At 37.4% G+C, this 14,052-nt stretch overlaps 1 protein-coding gene across 3 annotated transcripts in view; it reads right to left on the bottom strand.

Annotated features, from left to right (window-relative positions):
- Edrf1 (erythroid differentiation regulatory factor 1) overlaps positions 1 to 14,052 on the bottom strand; it is a 43,876-nt gene that overhangs the window by 25,548 nt on the left and 4,276 nt on the right. For 2 of the 3 annotated variants that reach the window (XM_005401993.2, XM_005401992.2), the window contains exons 4-13: positions 13,074 to 13,199; positions 11,033 to 11,157; positions 9,988 to 10,144; positions 6,848 to 6,949; positions 6,485 to 6,606; positions 5,317 to 5,428; positions 2,217 to 2,364; positions 2,030 to 2,138; positions 1,570 to 1,681; positions 51 to 311 (exon numbers count right to left, since the gene is read on the bottom strand). In XM_005401993.2, coding sequence (XP_005402050.1) covers positions 51 to 311; positions 1,570 to 1,681; positions 2,030 to 2,138; positions 2,217 to 2,364; positions 5,317 to 5,428; positions 6,485 to 6,606; positions 6,848 to 6,949; positions 9,988 to 10,144; positions 11,033 to 11,157; positions 13,074 to 13,199 — 1,374 coding nt within the window. The remainder of the gene's footprint in view (positions 1 to 50; positions 312 to 1,569; positions 1,682 to 2,029; positions 2,139 to 2,216; positions 2,365 to 5,316; positions 5,429 to 6,484; positions 6,607 to 6,847; positions 6,950 to 9,987; positions 10,145 to 11,032; positions 11,158 to 13,073; positions 13,200 to 14,052) is intronic. The other variant, XM_005401994.2, reaches the window with a different exon arrangement.

Here is a 14,052-nt window from a genome sequence, read left to right as displayed (position 1 = left end):
AAAAAAAAAAAAAAAAAAAAAAAAAAAAAGACAAATTTTAACATGCTTACTCTGATCTGATGAATGGATTTATATTTTTCTGGTACTGACAACTCTCCAACGGACTTAATTATCGCTACTGCTTTATTATCATCTGATGGATCAGAGCTGGTACTGTAGGATCCATTTTCATCGCTGTCTGGCATCTCCTCTTCCTCTTCACTGTAACTTTCATCAGAATTCTCATTTAAAGGAGATTCTGAACTTTCTTCTTTTTTAGGTTCATCCAATTGAAAAAGTTCTGAAAGCATGTAATTGGCTGAAGCAATAATCTTATTAAAAGAATAAGAGAAATATGCGTAAGTGACTGCTACTGAAATTGTCTCTTCTAAAGAGGAACCAACTTTACTACCATACTAATAAGTTTTCAGAAGGGTTCTGCACAAAGGCTGTCTTCAGCAGACTGTAATACACACAAAACTGATCCTGGTTCAAAGTTGCAAATACTCTGAGGTGTTCTGTGAAATCCTCACAGGGCCTGCGATCCTGCTGCCTCAGCCTCTTAGTGCTGGGGGTTATAGGTGTGTGCCACCATACCCAGCCTGATAGCTCTTAAAATTAACAAAAACAAAAATATATATATACATGTATATATACTCAAAATATATATACTTAAAATGATATTTATATATCATTTAAACCACTCTACCATCTATTAATTCTTAACCATAGATATTCAATAGTCTTAATACCATTCTCTTACACATAAACTACTCAATTACCACTAAACACTACCACCTCAAATAGCAACTAAAGTCAGAACCTACTTTGCCATTTATCTTTTAAAAAAAACGTATCTGAGTATGGTCTCTAGGATAATCTTTACCTCCAAACTGGACGTGGCTTCAATTAAAACTGGAAAAAAATTTAAAGAAAAAGCACATAACCTACATATAGTACCTTTTCTGATTTAAGCAAGATATAGTAAGTTTTACACCAAAATACAGTCTTCAAATTCACACAGAGTTGTGTAAAATTGCGAAGTGCATGTCTGACAGAATATTTTAATATTCCAGCCAAATATAGAATATGAACCTTATTTACACTAACAAGTGATAATACGGCCCATTTATACAAATAGGTCTTTTAAAAGATACAAACTTTTCACCTTCTAATAGTGGAAAAAGAAGAAACAGTAGTACTATTAGAATTATGAGTTTTAAATGTATAGAACAGTGCTATCCAAGAGGACCACAATACAAGCCACACACGAAATTTTAAACTTGCTAGAACTGGCACATAAAAAGTGAGACCCAGTAAAATTACTGCTAATATTGTATTTAATTTGGAATCTACAAAAGATTCAACATTTGTGTACACATACACCCATCAAAACTCAGTATGTATGTTCCACTGACAGCACATTTCAGTTCAGGTTAGGTACATTTTAAGTGCTCAGTAGTCACATACAGTTAGTGGCTGTCACGTTAGGGTGGGGGTAGAAATGAATTAGGGACTTTATTATTTAGACGACAATTCTCTATTCGAATGCTAGAATTTTGTTAGAGAGAACACAGATGTTAATCTTACTTGTGGATGTCTGCTTTTGTCCAGCAACTTAACACAATTAAGGAGTAATGTTCTGATAGTGCCATAGTGTTTCTTATTTTGATTCTTCTTCATCATCATGTTACAAGCAACCCTGAAAGAAATGTTTATACTGGCTTTAATCGTCATTCATCACTCTTTGTGAGACTTGACTCTAGGCACACTCATATTTTACCAACAGAAAAAGAACTGTAAGAAGCAATTAAATATATTTCTCTTTTTAGTAATTAAATATTGTATTTTACCAACCCACCACACAAGGTTTATACTGTTTTTACAAGGAAGTAGAACAATATTTGGTATAATATATTGATATATGTCCATCCCTGTATTTTTTTCACTATGAAAACCTTAAAAGGTATTTCACAGTCTTGGCATGGTGTGGCTGTATACTTAAAATTTTACATAAGACTATTTCATCTTAAACTCTTAAAGCACTCACTTATATAAAAGAATGGCCACTGGCATTGTGAATGGATTCTGGTATTTGTCTTCGGTTTCCTCACAAAGAGTAGTGAGATCATACAACTTCACTATATCACTGCCACTTGCTGTGAAAGAAAAATAAACGAACCTTATTTTATAGTAGTTACCCAAATTCATTATTGTCCATTCAAGAATTAACTTACCTTTAAAGAGCCAATATGTATGTCCTTCTTTGGTACAATTAGATTTCAGAAATGACAAAATATTCTGTGCAATGTCTTTTATGACTTTAGTAGAAAAATTAGAATTTTCCAAATTGGGAATCTCTTCTGTCTTTATCATTTCGTATTTCTGTAAAATACAGAGAGAAGACACTTTAAAGGGAAACTTGAGGAAGCAATAACTTTCTTTACAAAAAGCAACCAAATACTGTATGTAAATCCTAAAAAGAGAACTTCTGCAGCATGGAAGACTTTCAAAGAGCAGTTTTACATCTTTTCCTGTTCCCACACCTCAAAGGGAGCTGATCCACCCAAACTGGCAATGGTGGCTCCCTACTGGAGTCACTCAGAAGAGTCACTACTAGACACACAGCCTCAGGTCAAGGCGTGATCGCACTTCTCATCCACCACACCCCAGATAGTACTAAACACTTCATTTTTCATCTGAATGAATGGCTTTTGAAGGGGAAGACGGTAAACGAAGGCAGACTTTACCTTCAAGCTTTTAAAAGAACATGTACTTCTGGCCTTTTCTTTCCCCAGACACTACAGTCAGTGGTTTACGAGATTATCACTTGGGACGTTCTCCCAGTAGACACTTTTCTTCCCTTGAGCTATGGACTCTATTCCTCTGCAGGAATGGAACACAGTGGGTGGAAGTGGCAATAAGAGTAAAGACTGCAGAGTTGGTATTACTATTGAAAGTGCATCGACATTTTTCTCCAGCTTGTCTTCTGTGGAGCCTTTCCTAAATGCCTCCTACCACATTTTCTGAAGTACTGTATGACCAGAAACTCCAAAAGCAATTAAAACATAACACCAAACAGTTGCCCACGGTTGATTTTTATCCTTCTTGGTTCATCTCAAGTTTCCAATTTTGTTATTTCCTCTCTTAAAATACTTCTTTCCCACATTTTAAACTGCATTGTTCTGGTTCTCCTCTTTCAACGCCCCACCCTTTCTACCCTTACAGGGAAAGGCTCTGATGGGTGACTTTAATAAATCCTTGCTGATGAAATCTGTTAGTTCTTAGGCAGGTGGTGCTTTAATTTATTCTCTAGACCCATCTTCTCTAATTGCTGCACCATCAGAATGCTCGCTGGACATTTTTATGATGTCCTCAATCTGACTATGTGATGAAAACGAATTACCTTCCCTGTCTAAATCAATCCAATGGCCTTATCTCAGCAAATTATACCATCATTACTCTGGTCCCACAACCCTGGGATTCCATCCACTCTTCCTCCCTTGCACCTCACAAACACTGAACTTGCTTCTCCCCTCTCTCCTGGCTCCCCTCTCTACATGGTGCCACTTATGGTGACGATGTGACAGTACACATACAAAAAGAAACACACAGATCCTACTGATCCTGACACACCATCAGCCTAAGATAGATAGATAGACAGATAGATAGATAGATATAGATAGATGGATCATATGTATATATATATATATATATTTTTTTTTTAAGAAGTGTATTTTTTAAGCAGCCTCATGTGATTCTGAGTAACAGCTTAGGTTAAGAATCAATGGGTTAGCATCAAACCCAGCAAATGCAGACTCAAATAGTGGCATTAGCACCTACTAGGCACAGACTCTGAGCAAGTCACTTAAGCTCCTGACCCTCAGTTTCCTATCAAATGAGAATAACAGTACATGTGGTAACCAAGAAGATCAATAAGGTAACCCAAGTAAAGCACTTGGTGAAGTGGCTGGAACCAAATATGTACACAATGAATGCCAGGTACTGTTACCACTGTCATATCTTAGTATCTCCTCTGTAGTACAGATACCTTACACTATTTACAAAAGCACTGTAATGTATGACCAGCCTTCCTATCTCCTAGGCCTCCCTATCTATTCTATAAGCGACCTCCAATTAATGTTCCAGTACAATGAATTTCCTTCCAGAGGCAAAGTCTTCATGGATTCCAACTGAAGCAAGTACAAACATTTTTTGAGACAAGGTCTCAAGGCTGGCCTTGAACTCACTACGGAGCCCAGGCTGGTCTCGAACTGTAATCCCTGCTGAGTACTGGGATTATAGGAGTGCACCACCATGCCCGACAAGTACAAACTCTTTGGCTCAGCATTCAAGATTCTCCATTATCTGGCCATGACTTTTCCCATTACCTGAATTCTGTTACTTAATCCTGTTGTCCACTAACTGCATTTATTATCAATGCCTTACTTTATGAACAGGCAGCTCTTGTTTTTTGAGACAGTATTACTGCTATTATTCACGTGAAGTTAATAAACCACTTCTTCCATGAAGTCCTTTGTCCAGGCCAAAACAGAGTGATCTCAACCTTCTGATTATCCAGACTCATGCGACTACTACACTTATAATACTTACTTCCTGTCTCCTAAAGTTCTCTCTGCACATTATTACTTCCTATTTGATTACATCTGAGTAGTAACTGAATGTGTTCTGTTTTCCTCCAATATTTTGTCATGGGAATAAAATGCTCCGAAACAGAATGTGCTCAGTAAGAATCTGTTATTATTATCCAATTCTCACAGTGGTCTTTAAAAAAAAAAAAATCCTACAAATCCACAATACTTGCAAAATAAAAAAACATGTCCATGATATAGATATTTTCAATTAACTATTATGCATACTTGGCATTAGAGTTCTATAGCTACAGATGTATGTCTTAGTATACAGTGGTAACCTCAGTTCATGAACACTTTTGCTTGCAAACAATTTGTTTCATGACCAGAAGTGCTTGGCAAGATTTTGTTTTTGTTCGCAAACTCTGCATCAGGTGACAAACACGACCTTGACCATCTTTCCCACACAAACACAAACGTTTATGAAATTGTAGAAAACAATTAAGTTGTGAACAAAGGTTTGTGTGTATAAACTTCCCATAAATTATCTGTAAGATTATACTGTTATAACACCTAGAATTTTGCTGAAACCAACTTAAATGTGAAAACACTCATATTTCAGTTTTTTCACACCTATCTCTCCTATCAAAAATATACTTTAGCATTTAAAGGCTTTAAAGTTTTATGACTACTCTGCACCAATTTGCTTTTGAGAAATTATCAGCAAGGTTACACTGTGTCTTACCTGTACAATTCCATTTACATGAAAACACATCACAAGCTCTGGTACATTGCAAATCAAGTTGTCCAACCAATAGTCAATTCCAGTTAGCACATTAATTGGTTTGTTGTTATCCCTAAAAATACAAATTCCTAGTGTTATTTGGTTTAGTTTGCAATGGCAAGCAGAAACACCAAAGCAACATCCAGGATTTGGAGGCAGATTTATTTACGTCAACAGGCATTGATCAGGATCATTCCCAAAATATCAGGCCCTGATCTCTGGTGCTCTAGGGCTTATATGAGACAAGCAAGCAGGAAATACAAAGGCAGAATGGCTTGTCAACTGGGAATTGGTTTACACAATGTGCATCATAGTGACCAGCTATGTATCATAGTGACCAGCCGTTTCTAAGAGACAGGAGCAATTAAAACTAGAACAGGAACTATTACCTGGGCAACTAACAAACTGAAGTATACCGGCTGCTGGAGCGACATTTTCTGTTACAAATTAAGATGTTTGAAAATGAATCATCTGATGCTTATTTCCCCATTTAAGTTCTTTGCTCTATTCTCCCTTGATGGAAATGCCATGTATGTTTTCTTGCACATATGCATATGTAGCTCAACATTTTTGTTATACCTAACACCTTCCCAAAAGCTTGGTATTTCTTACTGGCATTGTGACTATTTTAGTAAGAGTAGAAGGAAATACAGTAGATAACTTGTGAGTCTACTGCATGCTCCTCATACAACCTGAGAAAAGATGGACTACCACAGCCAATAATGTCATGCTGGAACTCACGCTGGGTTAGGTGAACAAATACACATGCAACATTAACAAAAATGCTCACAATCACTTAATAGGAAGCTGCCAAACCACCTCTTAAACTAATCAAATATATTTTCTTGTATTCTCACAAACTAAAGATTCAAACCTAAGTGTAAGCCAGCATAACAGATTTCTGAGTTCCACGCAGTTAGGTTTAGAATGAGCAATTAGCTATGGGTGTATCAGCATTTGCTGACAACATGTAGCTCCTTCCTTACTGTGGTCATTTCAACGGCAGGGGAAGGAGGGAGGTGAAAACAACCCAGAAAAAGAAGAGGATGCCCAAACAGACAGAGGAGCAGATGAAATACTACCACTGAAGTATTTAAACATTAACATTAGGGAGAGTGTATTGACTTACCTGAGACGTAAGCTGACTGCTGGGTATCTGCCTCCGCCAAAAATAGGCATGTTAGATCCAACCAACATATGGATATCTTCAAATGTCCACAGAATATTCCGAACAAAATCATTTTTAAGACCCTTTAATTTAAAATAGGAAAAATTATAATAAACAGCAGAGCTACAGTTTCCCCCTATGATGTACAGAAAGACCAGAAAAAGGCAAAGAGACAGTAAGGTCACAGAGGGTTAAGATCAGACAGATGTTCACAAAGCAATGTGCAGGATCAAGGGGACTTTTTCCCTATCAACTCCATTTGGGACTAGTTCTTAAGTGACGACCGGGACCATGTGTCTCAACTTGACCATATTGAAAGCATACCTGACTGTTCTCCCCATCATTGAACAAAGTACTCAGGATTTGTTCTTTAGGTGCTGAGGCCACATGCCCCACTATGTATGAGGGCTCAAGAGGCTCACTTTCCTGTGAAAAGTGCAAGGATAATGGGTGATTCTGCTGCCAACACTGCTTAAAACTGACCTGCTGTAAAAGAGTAACACCTAAGCATCAAAGCACACACCGCAAATCTACCTTTGTGCGTGAAGCTCATACTGTACAAATCACAGCACTCATCACTCAGTGCTTGCTTTAGCTCTCAATAATCACAGCTCCAAGAAGCTAATCATATTTAGATCTTACTCAAATGAGATGGATGAAGGATCTTAGAAAATTTTTAAGTTTTCGTGTTCTCACCTTGTGGTACATTTTACTACCACTGCTCTTTAAGCCTACTCCACCTCTTCTAAACTGAAAAATTCCTCAACACCTCAGACATAATTTGAAACATTTATCATTCTAACAACAGTCTTCAGTTTAGTATGTCCCACCATGACTTTTACAACAGCTGAGATCCTTGAGACCCAGGGAAAACTTTCCAGAGTTAGGATGGGAAAATGCTGCTTACCATTTATCCTTGCTTTTGAAGAGTAACAATGTTTACTACTGCCCCCTTCCCTCAAAGAAAACAAAATCTAAAACCCTCTAAGTGGTGTTGTAGAAGAAAAATCTACTTCATCTCTATATAATCTAAGGCTTCCCCAACTTTTTTTTCCGAACACTTTTTATTCTTAATATATTTCATGGAATTAATTTTGAGAAAACATTTTGATGTGGTAAACTCAGTCTAAAATGCAATTTTCCAACCATTAGGACAACTGCCATTGAGAGATACAATTTTAAGCCTTTAATGCCAATTCACTGCTTGATCCTAAGATCAACATGTGTGCATACTGCTTATTCTATAAAATTCTCTCTCTCTCACCTGTGTGTCTGCCAACAGGCTTGGAATCTGCCTGCAAAATGCACATACTTTCAAGCCAGGAGATCTTCAAAATTTCTATTGTGTCTTGCTTTCTCCTTTAAGAGCCCTAAGAGAACTTCAAACTTTTTTATTTTGTTGTCTGTACATGAAGACAAATTATCAAGTTAAGGGCCACTTCCCAAAATTATTTGCCAAGAAATTGCTTTGGGAGGAGTGCAGGCTCTGGGTTATAATGTTCTCAAAAAACATTTGGCTCCAAGGGCATCCCACAGACACCTGTGTAACCTCTATTATGCTTAAAAAGGCCTCAACCTAGCAGTTTTAGTTTGGGGAACAAAAATTTATGAGGTCATGGCCTGCAAATGTAAATAAATCTCTGAATGTTGAAATTTTAGCAGTGTAAGATAAATATTCTATAAAGTATTATTTTTATTGGACTATCTCTGTTTAGGGCTATGCCACTGCTAAGACAATGACTGCTTCCAGGGCCCTACTCAGTATGTCCGGAGTACATGGACAGAGTGGAGTACTGCAGTGGGAACAGGACTCTGAGGTCAGAAAGCTCTGCATTTAAACCCTAGCTTGGACTGCACAAGCTGTATGACCACAGAAAACATCTGCTTCTCATAAGCTTCAGTTCAACACTTATTGCGTATGGAGCTCCAGGGAGGAAAATAAGTTCATATAAACACATATGTCGAAGTACAGAGCACAAGAGGCATTAAATAAATGCCAGTTTGCTTCCTGTACATGTGCACTTACTGATTCTCAAGTCTCCAAGGCTTTTCACAGTAGTTCCTAACCAGGGCAGGGAGACAATGATGAAGCCGGGAGAAGGCAAGATGGGCAGGAGCAGAGGGTGACCTCTATTATGTGGCTCTTTTATAAGGTGTGACTTTTGCAGACAAGGATCACTAAGCGAATTTTTAAAAATCTTTTGGTGGCATATAGTCGCATATAATAACGCATAAAAACATTAATAGAACTGTTAACATTAACAGAATTATTATTACTAACAGAATAATAATTCATGGCAATTTAGATTTTTTTCCTTGTGGTGCTGGGGATTGACTCCAAGACCTCATATATGCCAGGCAAGTGTTCCATCACTGAGTTATATCCCCTGCCCCAAAATTATTAAGCAAGTTACCACATAATCATTACCCAAATCAGGACAGGGACACAGCTAGCATCTAGTACCTGTCCCTTCTCAATCACAAAACCTCCCCACCCCTGGGCGGGTACCACTATATAACTACTTATAGCTAAAAGAAGTTAATTACTTCCTTTTCTTTATAGTTTCCTCACTTTGCTAAAAAATTTAAATTCACTGTGTAGTTTCAAGGGAAATTTTCTGTATTTTAAAACCTTTTAAAGCTAAAGCCCAGTTAAATGCACTCATTCCTCATAATTCTACAATTTGTGAAGACTGAAACAATCTGACAGGATAGTGTTCAGTATACAATACCCACAAAGAAAAACAAGTAACAAATTATTGATCTTATTTTTATCTTCTTTAGGTTTATCAATATATTTTCCTGAAAGTTACTTTATTCTTTTATAGACATAATGAGGAAAAAATAAGCAACAAGAAGAAACCAAGACATGGGACAAAACAGACAACATATTCTAAAAGCTTTATAATATGAATGTGGGTTAAGGGGCAGGAATTTCAACTAGAAAATCTTAAAGATATTTTAGGCCTAACAATATGATTAAAAATTACAGTAAAACAGTATTTACTTTATGAAAAATCCTATCGTCCTCAATATTTGATAAGATATCTATGACATATCTAAAGTTAAAAATGTATTTTATCACTAAGCTATATGATTTATTACTTTATGAGATCAGTATTGATAAACAAATCGTCTAAAATGTTTTAAGTGAAATAATAAATTTTAAATGATCTATTCATTTAAAATAGCTCTTGTAAATTCTATCATGAAATATTGAAAAAAACCTATTTCTCGGGGCTGGGGATTTAGCTCAGCGGCAAAGCGCCTGCCTAGCAAGCGCAAGGTCGTGAGTTCGGTCCCCGGTACCGGAGAAAAACCAAAAAAAAAAAAAAACCTATTTCTCCTAATTGTCAAACACAAATCAGTAATTTCTTATTTTTATTTATCTGTCCTTTTAACAAAATAGCTGGTTCTGCCCTCCTAAGTGAGTTTACAGAGTTAGTGTTCAAGTACTAACGAACCTGACCAGAAGCACTGGGGTCTTCAGAAACAGAGGAAGCCATTTCAAAGGGAGCAGGCCAGGAAACCCCTTCTGAATCATGTGTCTGATCCGAACTGGATGACTCCTGCTGTTCTGCGGCAGATGGGACAGGCTGGGCAGCTCCATCCCCATTGATACTGGATAAGTCAGAAATTTTTAAACAATCACACTGCTACTAAAGTTAACTTTATATTATAGTCTATCTATTTGTAAAAACTTAGACACTGCAATCAAACATCTATTTTATAATAACAGGAATAAAACAAGAAATAAAAACATGTTTGTGGTGGATTGACAACTGGTGATCAACTTGTAACACCCAGCTGAAGTGAATCAGTGTGGTACTGGGCATAGAGGGTCCACCTGAGGATTGCTGCCAACAACATAACAAGAGAACTGAAGAGGAAGAGGTGGGCTGTTGACTCTCCTGCAGAAGCTTGTCAAGCTAGCTTTCCCGATATGAACTCAGCTGTTCTCATTATCGGAGGAGCTCAGGACCTTGCTGTTGCTGAGAATGGCTGCAGTTCTTTTGGGGGGAGCTCTGGTCCTTACTTTAAGCATCGCTTCCTGGCTGCAATGCAGAACCCTCAGCCTGCTGGCACAGAGCCTTCATCACACAGGTGTAGACTTTCTAGCTTCCACCACTGACCTTTGCACCTTCCCTGCACAGATCCTTGAAACAGACCTGCATGAGATACTGTTGTGGGCTCTAGGCCTCTAGTTGGACTCATAGAGGATATTGTCATGGGCTCTAGGTCTTCAGCTGGACTCATGCAGGACATTGCCAGGGGACCCAGGCTCTCAGCTGGATTCTTTAGGTCTCTAGTATGTGGACAGATCTCCTGTACTTGTCTGGGCATTTCACTTTGGGTAAGTATTATAAAACAATCCCATAAATTATATGTCCTGTAATAAATTGTTTCCCTTGCAAACCCTGACTACAACAGTGTTAATATCAGTGGCAAAGCTTAATTTTACTAATTTCTTTTTCTTTCTAAAAGAAAAATAAACAAGTAGCCAAGTACCTGTAATATAAAAACTTGGATAGAATAGCCTTCTGATACCAGTGCTCCTTGCTCTTTTTCTTCCTTTGCCACTTCTGATCTATCAATCTCTGGTAAAACTCTTTCAACCACGTCCAATCACCAGTCTGAATAACATAAAAAATTAAACAAATATAACACATAAGTAATCAAAGTGACTTATTACCTGGGCTATCGCTGGGATTCTGGACAGCCCCCAGGGCTCATGTCAGGTTTACCCCTACCCAGGAGCACTATCAGGAGGTGTCGAATTTAAGGAGGCAGAGTCCAGTGGAAGGAAGTTCAATCACTGGAGGTGTACTCCTGAAGGGGACAGTGGGATCCCGTTCCCTTCTCTTTCTCCTTGCCATCCGGCCAACAGGAGTAGTTTTCTCTGCCAAGGGCACCCACCCCACCATGAGGTTTCCTTATCACAAGCCCAAGCAATATAGCCAGCTGGTCACAGACTGAAACCTCTGAAACCAGGAACCAAAACAAACCTTCCCTCTTTTAAAGTTTATAATCTTGGGTATTTTGTCACACTGATAGAAAGCCGACTAACACATAACTATGACCTTCATAGATGATAATTTTTTAATACTACTTTACAAGTACACACTCATAAAACACCTACCATTTTAGATCTAAAACATACCATCTCTTTCCCTCTCTTTTTTTTCAGTACTGGGACTGAGCCCAGTACCTCTGCACTGAAGTGCACCCCTAATCCTTTTTTATTTTTACTTTGAGACAGGATCTTGGTAAATCCCTAGATTGCCCAAAGTGGGCTTAATCTTGTAATCCTTCTGCCTCAGCCTCCTAGAGTGCTGGGACTACACTCACACGTATACTATCACTTTTAAGAAGTCAATACTTTCCTGACCTCTTCTAACCTGGATGGAAACAGTACCTCTTCTCCAATAATTTCTTTGTCACTTGAAGAATGCCCTACTTTGCATATTTTACTGAAGTTATCAGTGCAAGTGTTTTTAACACCAAAAGTATAGGTCACTAAAGAACAAGGACTGTGATTTACTTGTGCAGAAGGACATTCTTTGATTAGAGTACACTGAGGACACAATGATTTGTTTAACCTTAAAAGGTCTGGTATCTGCCTATTTGTCCTAGCTACATCCTTGGTTCTCAATAAAAGGTGAATGAAATTGGTATCTGTGGCTGCAGTCCAAGAGATTGTAAGCTCCCTGATCCCAGACTTTTGCCTCTCTTGTTTTTCTTGTTTTCTCTTCTCATCCGCGGGCACCTCATTTTCTTTAAAATCATTAAATTCAACACCCTGAATAGAATGACATTTACTCACTGTCACATCTGTAAAACTTAAACAGTATCAGTGCATATACATAGATCAAACTGAACTATGGTCTTTTCAAAAGGAAAAACATTTATTTTAAGTGTCAATTTAAATCACTGTAACTTTTTTCTTTTATTAAAGCATTGCAGAAACATTCTTTAAAGATCACTATGGACTGGCAGAACCATCAAATACTTACCAGTCCATGAAAGATAAGTATAGATATGGAGGGTGGGCTTTAAGAAAATGAAACACTGTCACTATTTTACAAAACCATCCACCCTCAAGACCTGAGGGAAAAATAGGTGTCCACCAACATATAATCTGAAAAGCTAGGCTTTAAGAAAACAAGCAGCTCATTAATAATTTTCACATTTCCTGGTAGCCATGTCTCAAAAGAATCTCTACAACAGAGACATCAAAGAATTTTTCAGAAAAATTTAGAATAGTCCTTAAATTTCACAGATTTTTCACAATTTTCTTCATTGGCTTTATCCTTTTTCCTTGTCAAGAAGAACCCTACTGTTAGTATTAGTGAAGTATGTTTCTTCCCCATTCTCCTTTTTTTTAACATTAAAATTTTTTTTTAATCTTCAATGAAATTTCATTCCTTGACAGCTGCAGAATTCAAACACTACACTTCCACTTTGGGCTTTTGTGAAACATAATCACATTTCTAGTACTCTTACATTGTTAGAACCATGAGTTTCGGATGTTTTTCACAGAATGTATTACCTGAGAAGATCTCATGAAGAGTTCTTGAATATCTAGCTCATCTAATAAGAGGGTCCTTCCAATGCGATGTACTGCCATGCTTACGTGGGACTTGCTGTAGGGAATCTTCAGGAGCTTTTTTATGTTCTTAAAAGAGCAAACACAGAAAGACCCACTCTTTTAAATATTAATTTTATTCATTGTTAAGCACAATAAACTTTATTTTCTTAAGGTTTTATAAATTGTACTTTACATAGTGCTATGTACACCACATGGAAGAAAAATCTTTTTTTTTTGGTACCAGAAATTGAACTCAGGACCATGTGCTTGCCAGATAGACCCTGGGCCACTGAGCTACATCCCTGGTCCAGAAAGACCTTTAAACCCAGAATCACCTACACTTTGAGTCATACTAACATATTTTAATGTAAATTATAGGCAAACATTTATTTTTACATGATAGAGTATCTTCTCAAACCCATTTCTTCCACGTGCTGAGGATCAAACTCAGTGTCTCGGCCCAGGGATATAGCTCAGCAGCACAAGTGCCTGCCTGGCAAGCGTTAAGTCCTGAGTTCTAATTCCCGGAACAACAACAAAAAAAACAAACAAAAAACAAAACAAAGTCAATGTCTCACGCATACTAGGTAAACAATCAACTACTAAGCTATATCCCAAACCCACAACAGAATTTCTCCAAGTGTGTGGCAAGAAGTCACACCGTTGCACTGATGGAAGCTTTAAGCACATCATAAAAAAGCTACCAACTAAGGAACAACAGGCTCTATCAGAAATATTATCTGTAATTCTCAATTGGTAACATAAGCAGAATAATCCCAAACATTATCATCAGTTCCTATAACTATTATTAAAATACAAACAAATTTAATGATTTGATCAATCTTCTATTCTTACATCTGGTAATCTGAGCAACTTCGTTGAAGATAACAATATGTAATATAACAACCACTGTTAACCTCTATCATTTGGTTTGAAAGCC

Source organism: Chinchilla lanigera, unplaced genomic scaffold (assembly GCF_000276665.1).
Source record: "Chinchilla lanigera isolate Chin_1 unplaced genomic scaffold, ChiLan1.0 scaffold00076, whole genome shotgun sequence".
NCBI lineage: Eukaryota > Metazoa > Chordata > Mammalia > Rodentia > Chinchillidae > Chinchilla > Chinchilla lanigera.
The sequence above is the reverse complement of the archived record's forward strand: the minus strand, read 5'-3'. Positions and strand labels throughout refer to the sequence as shown.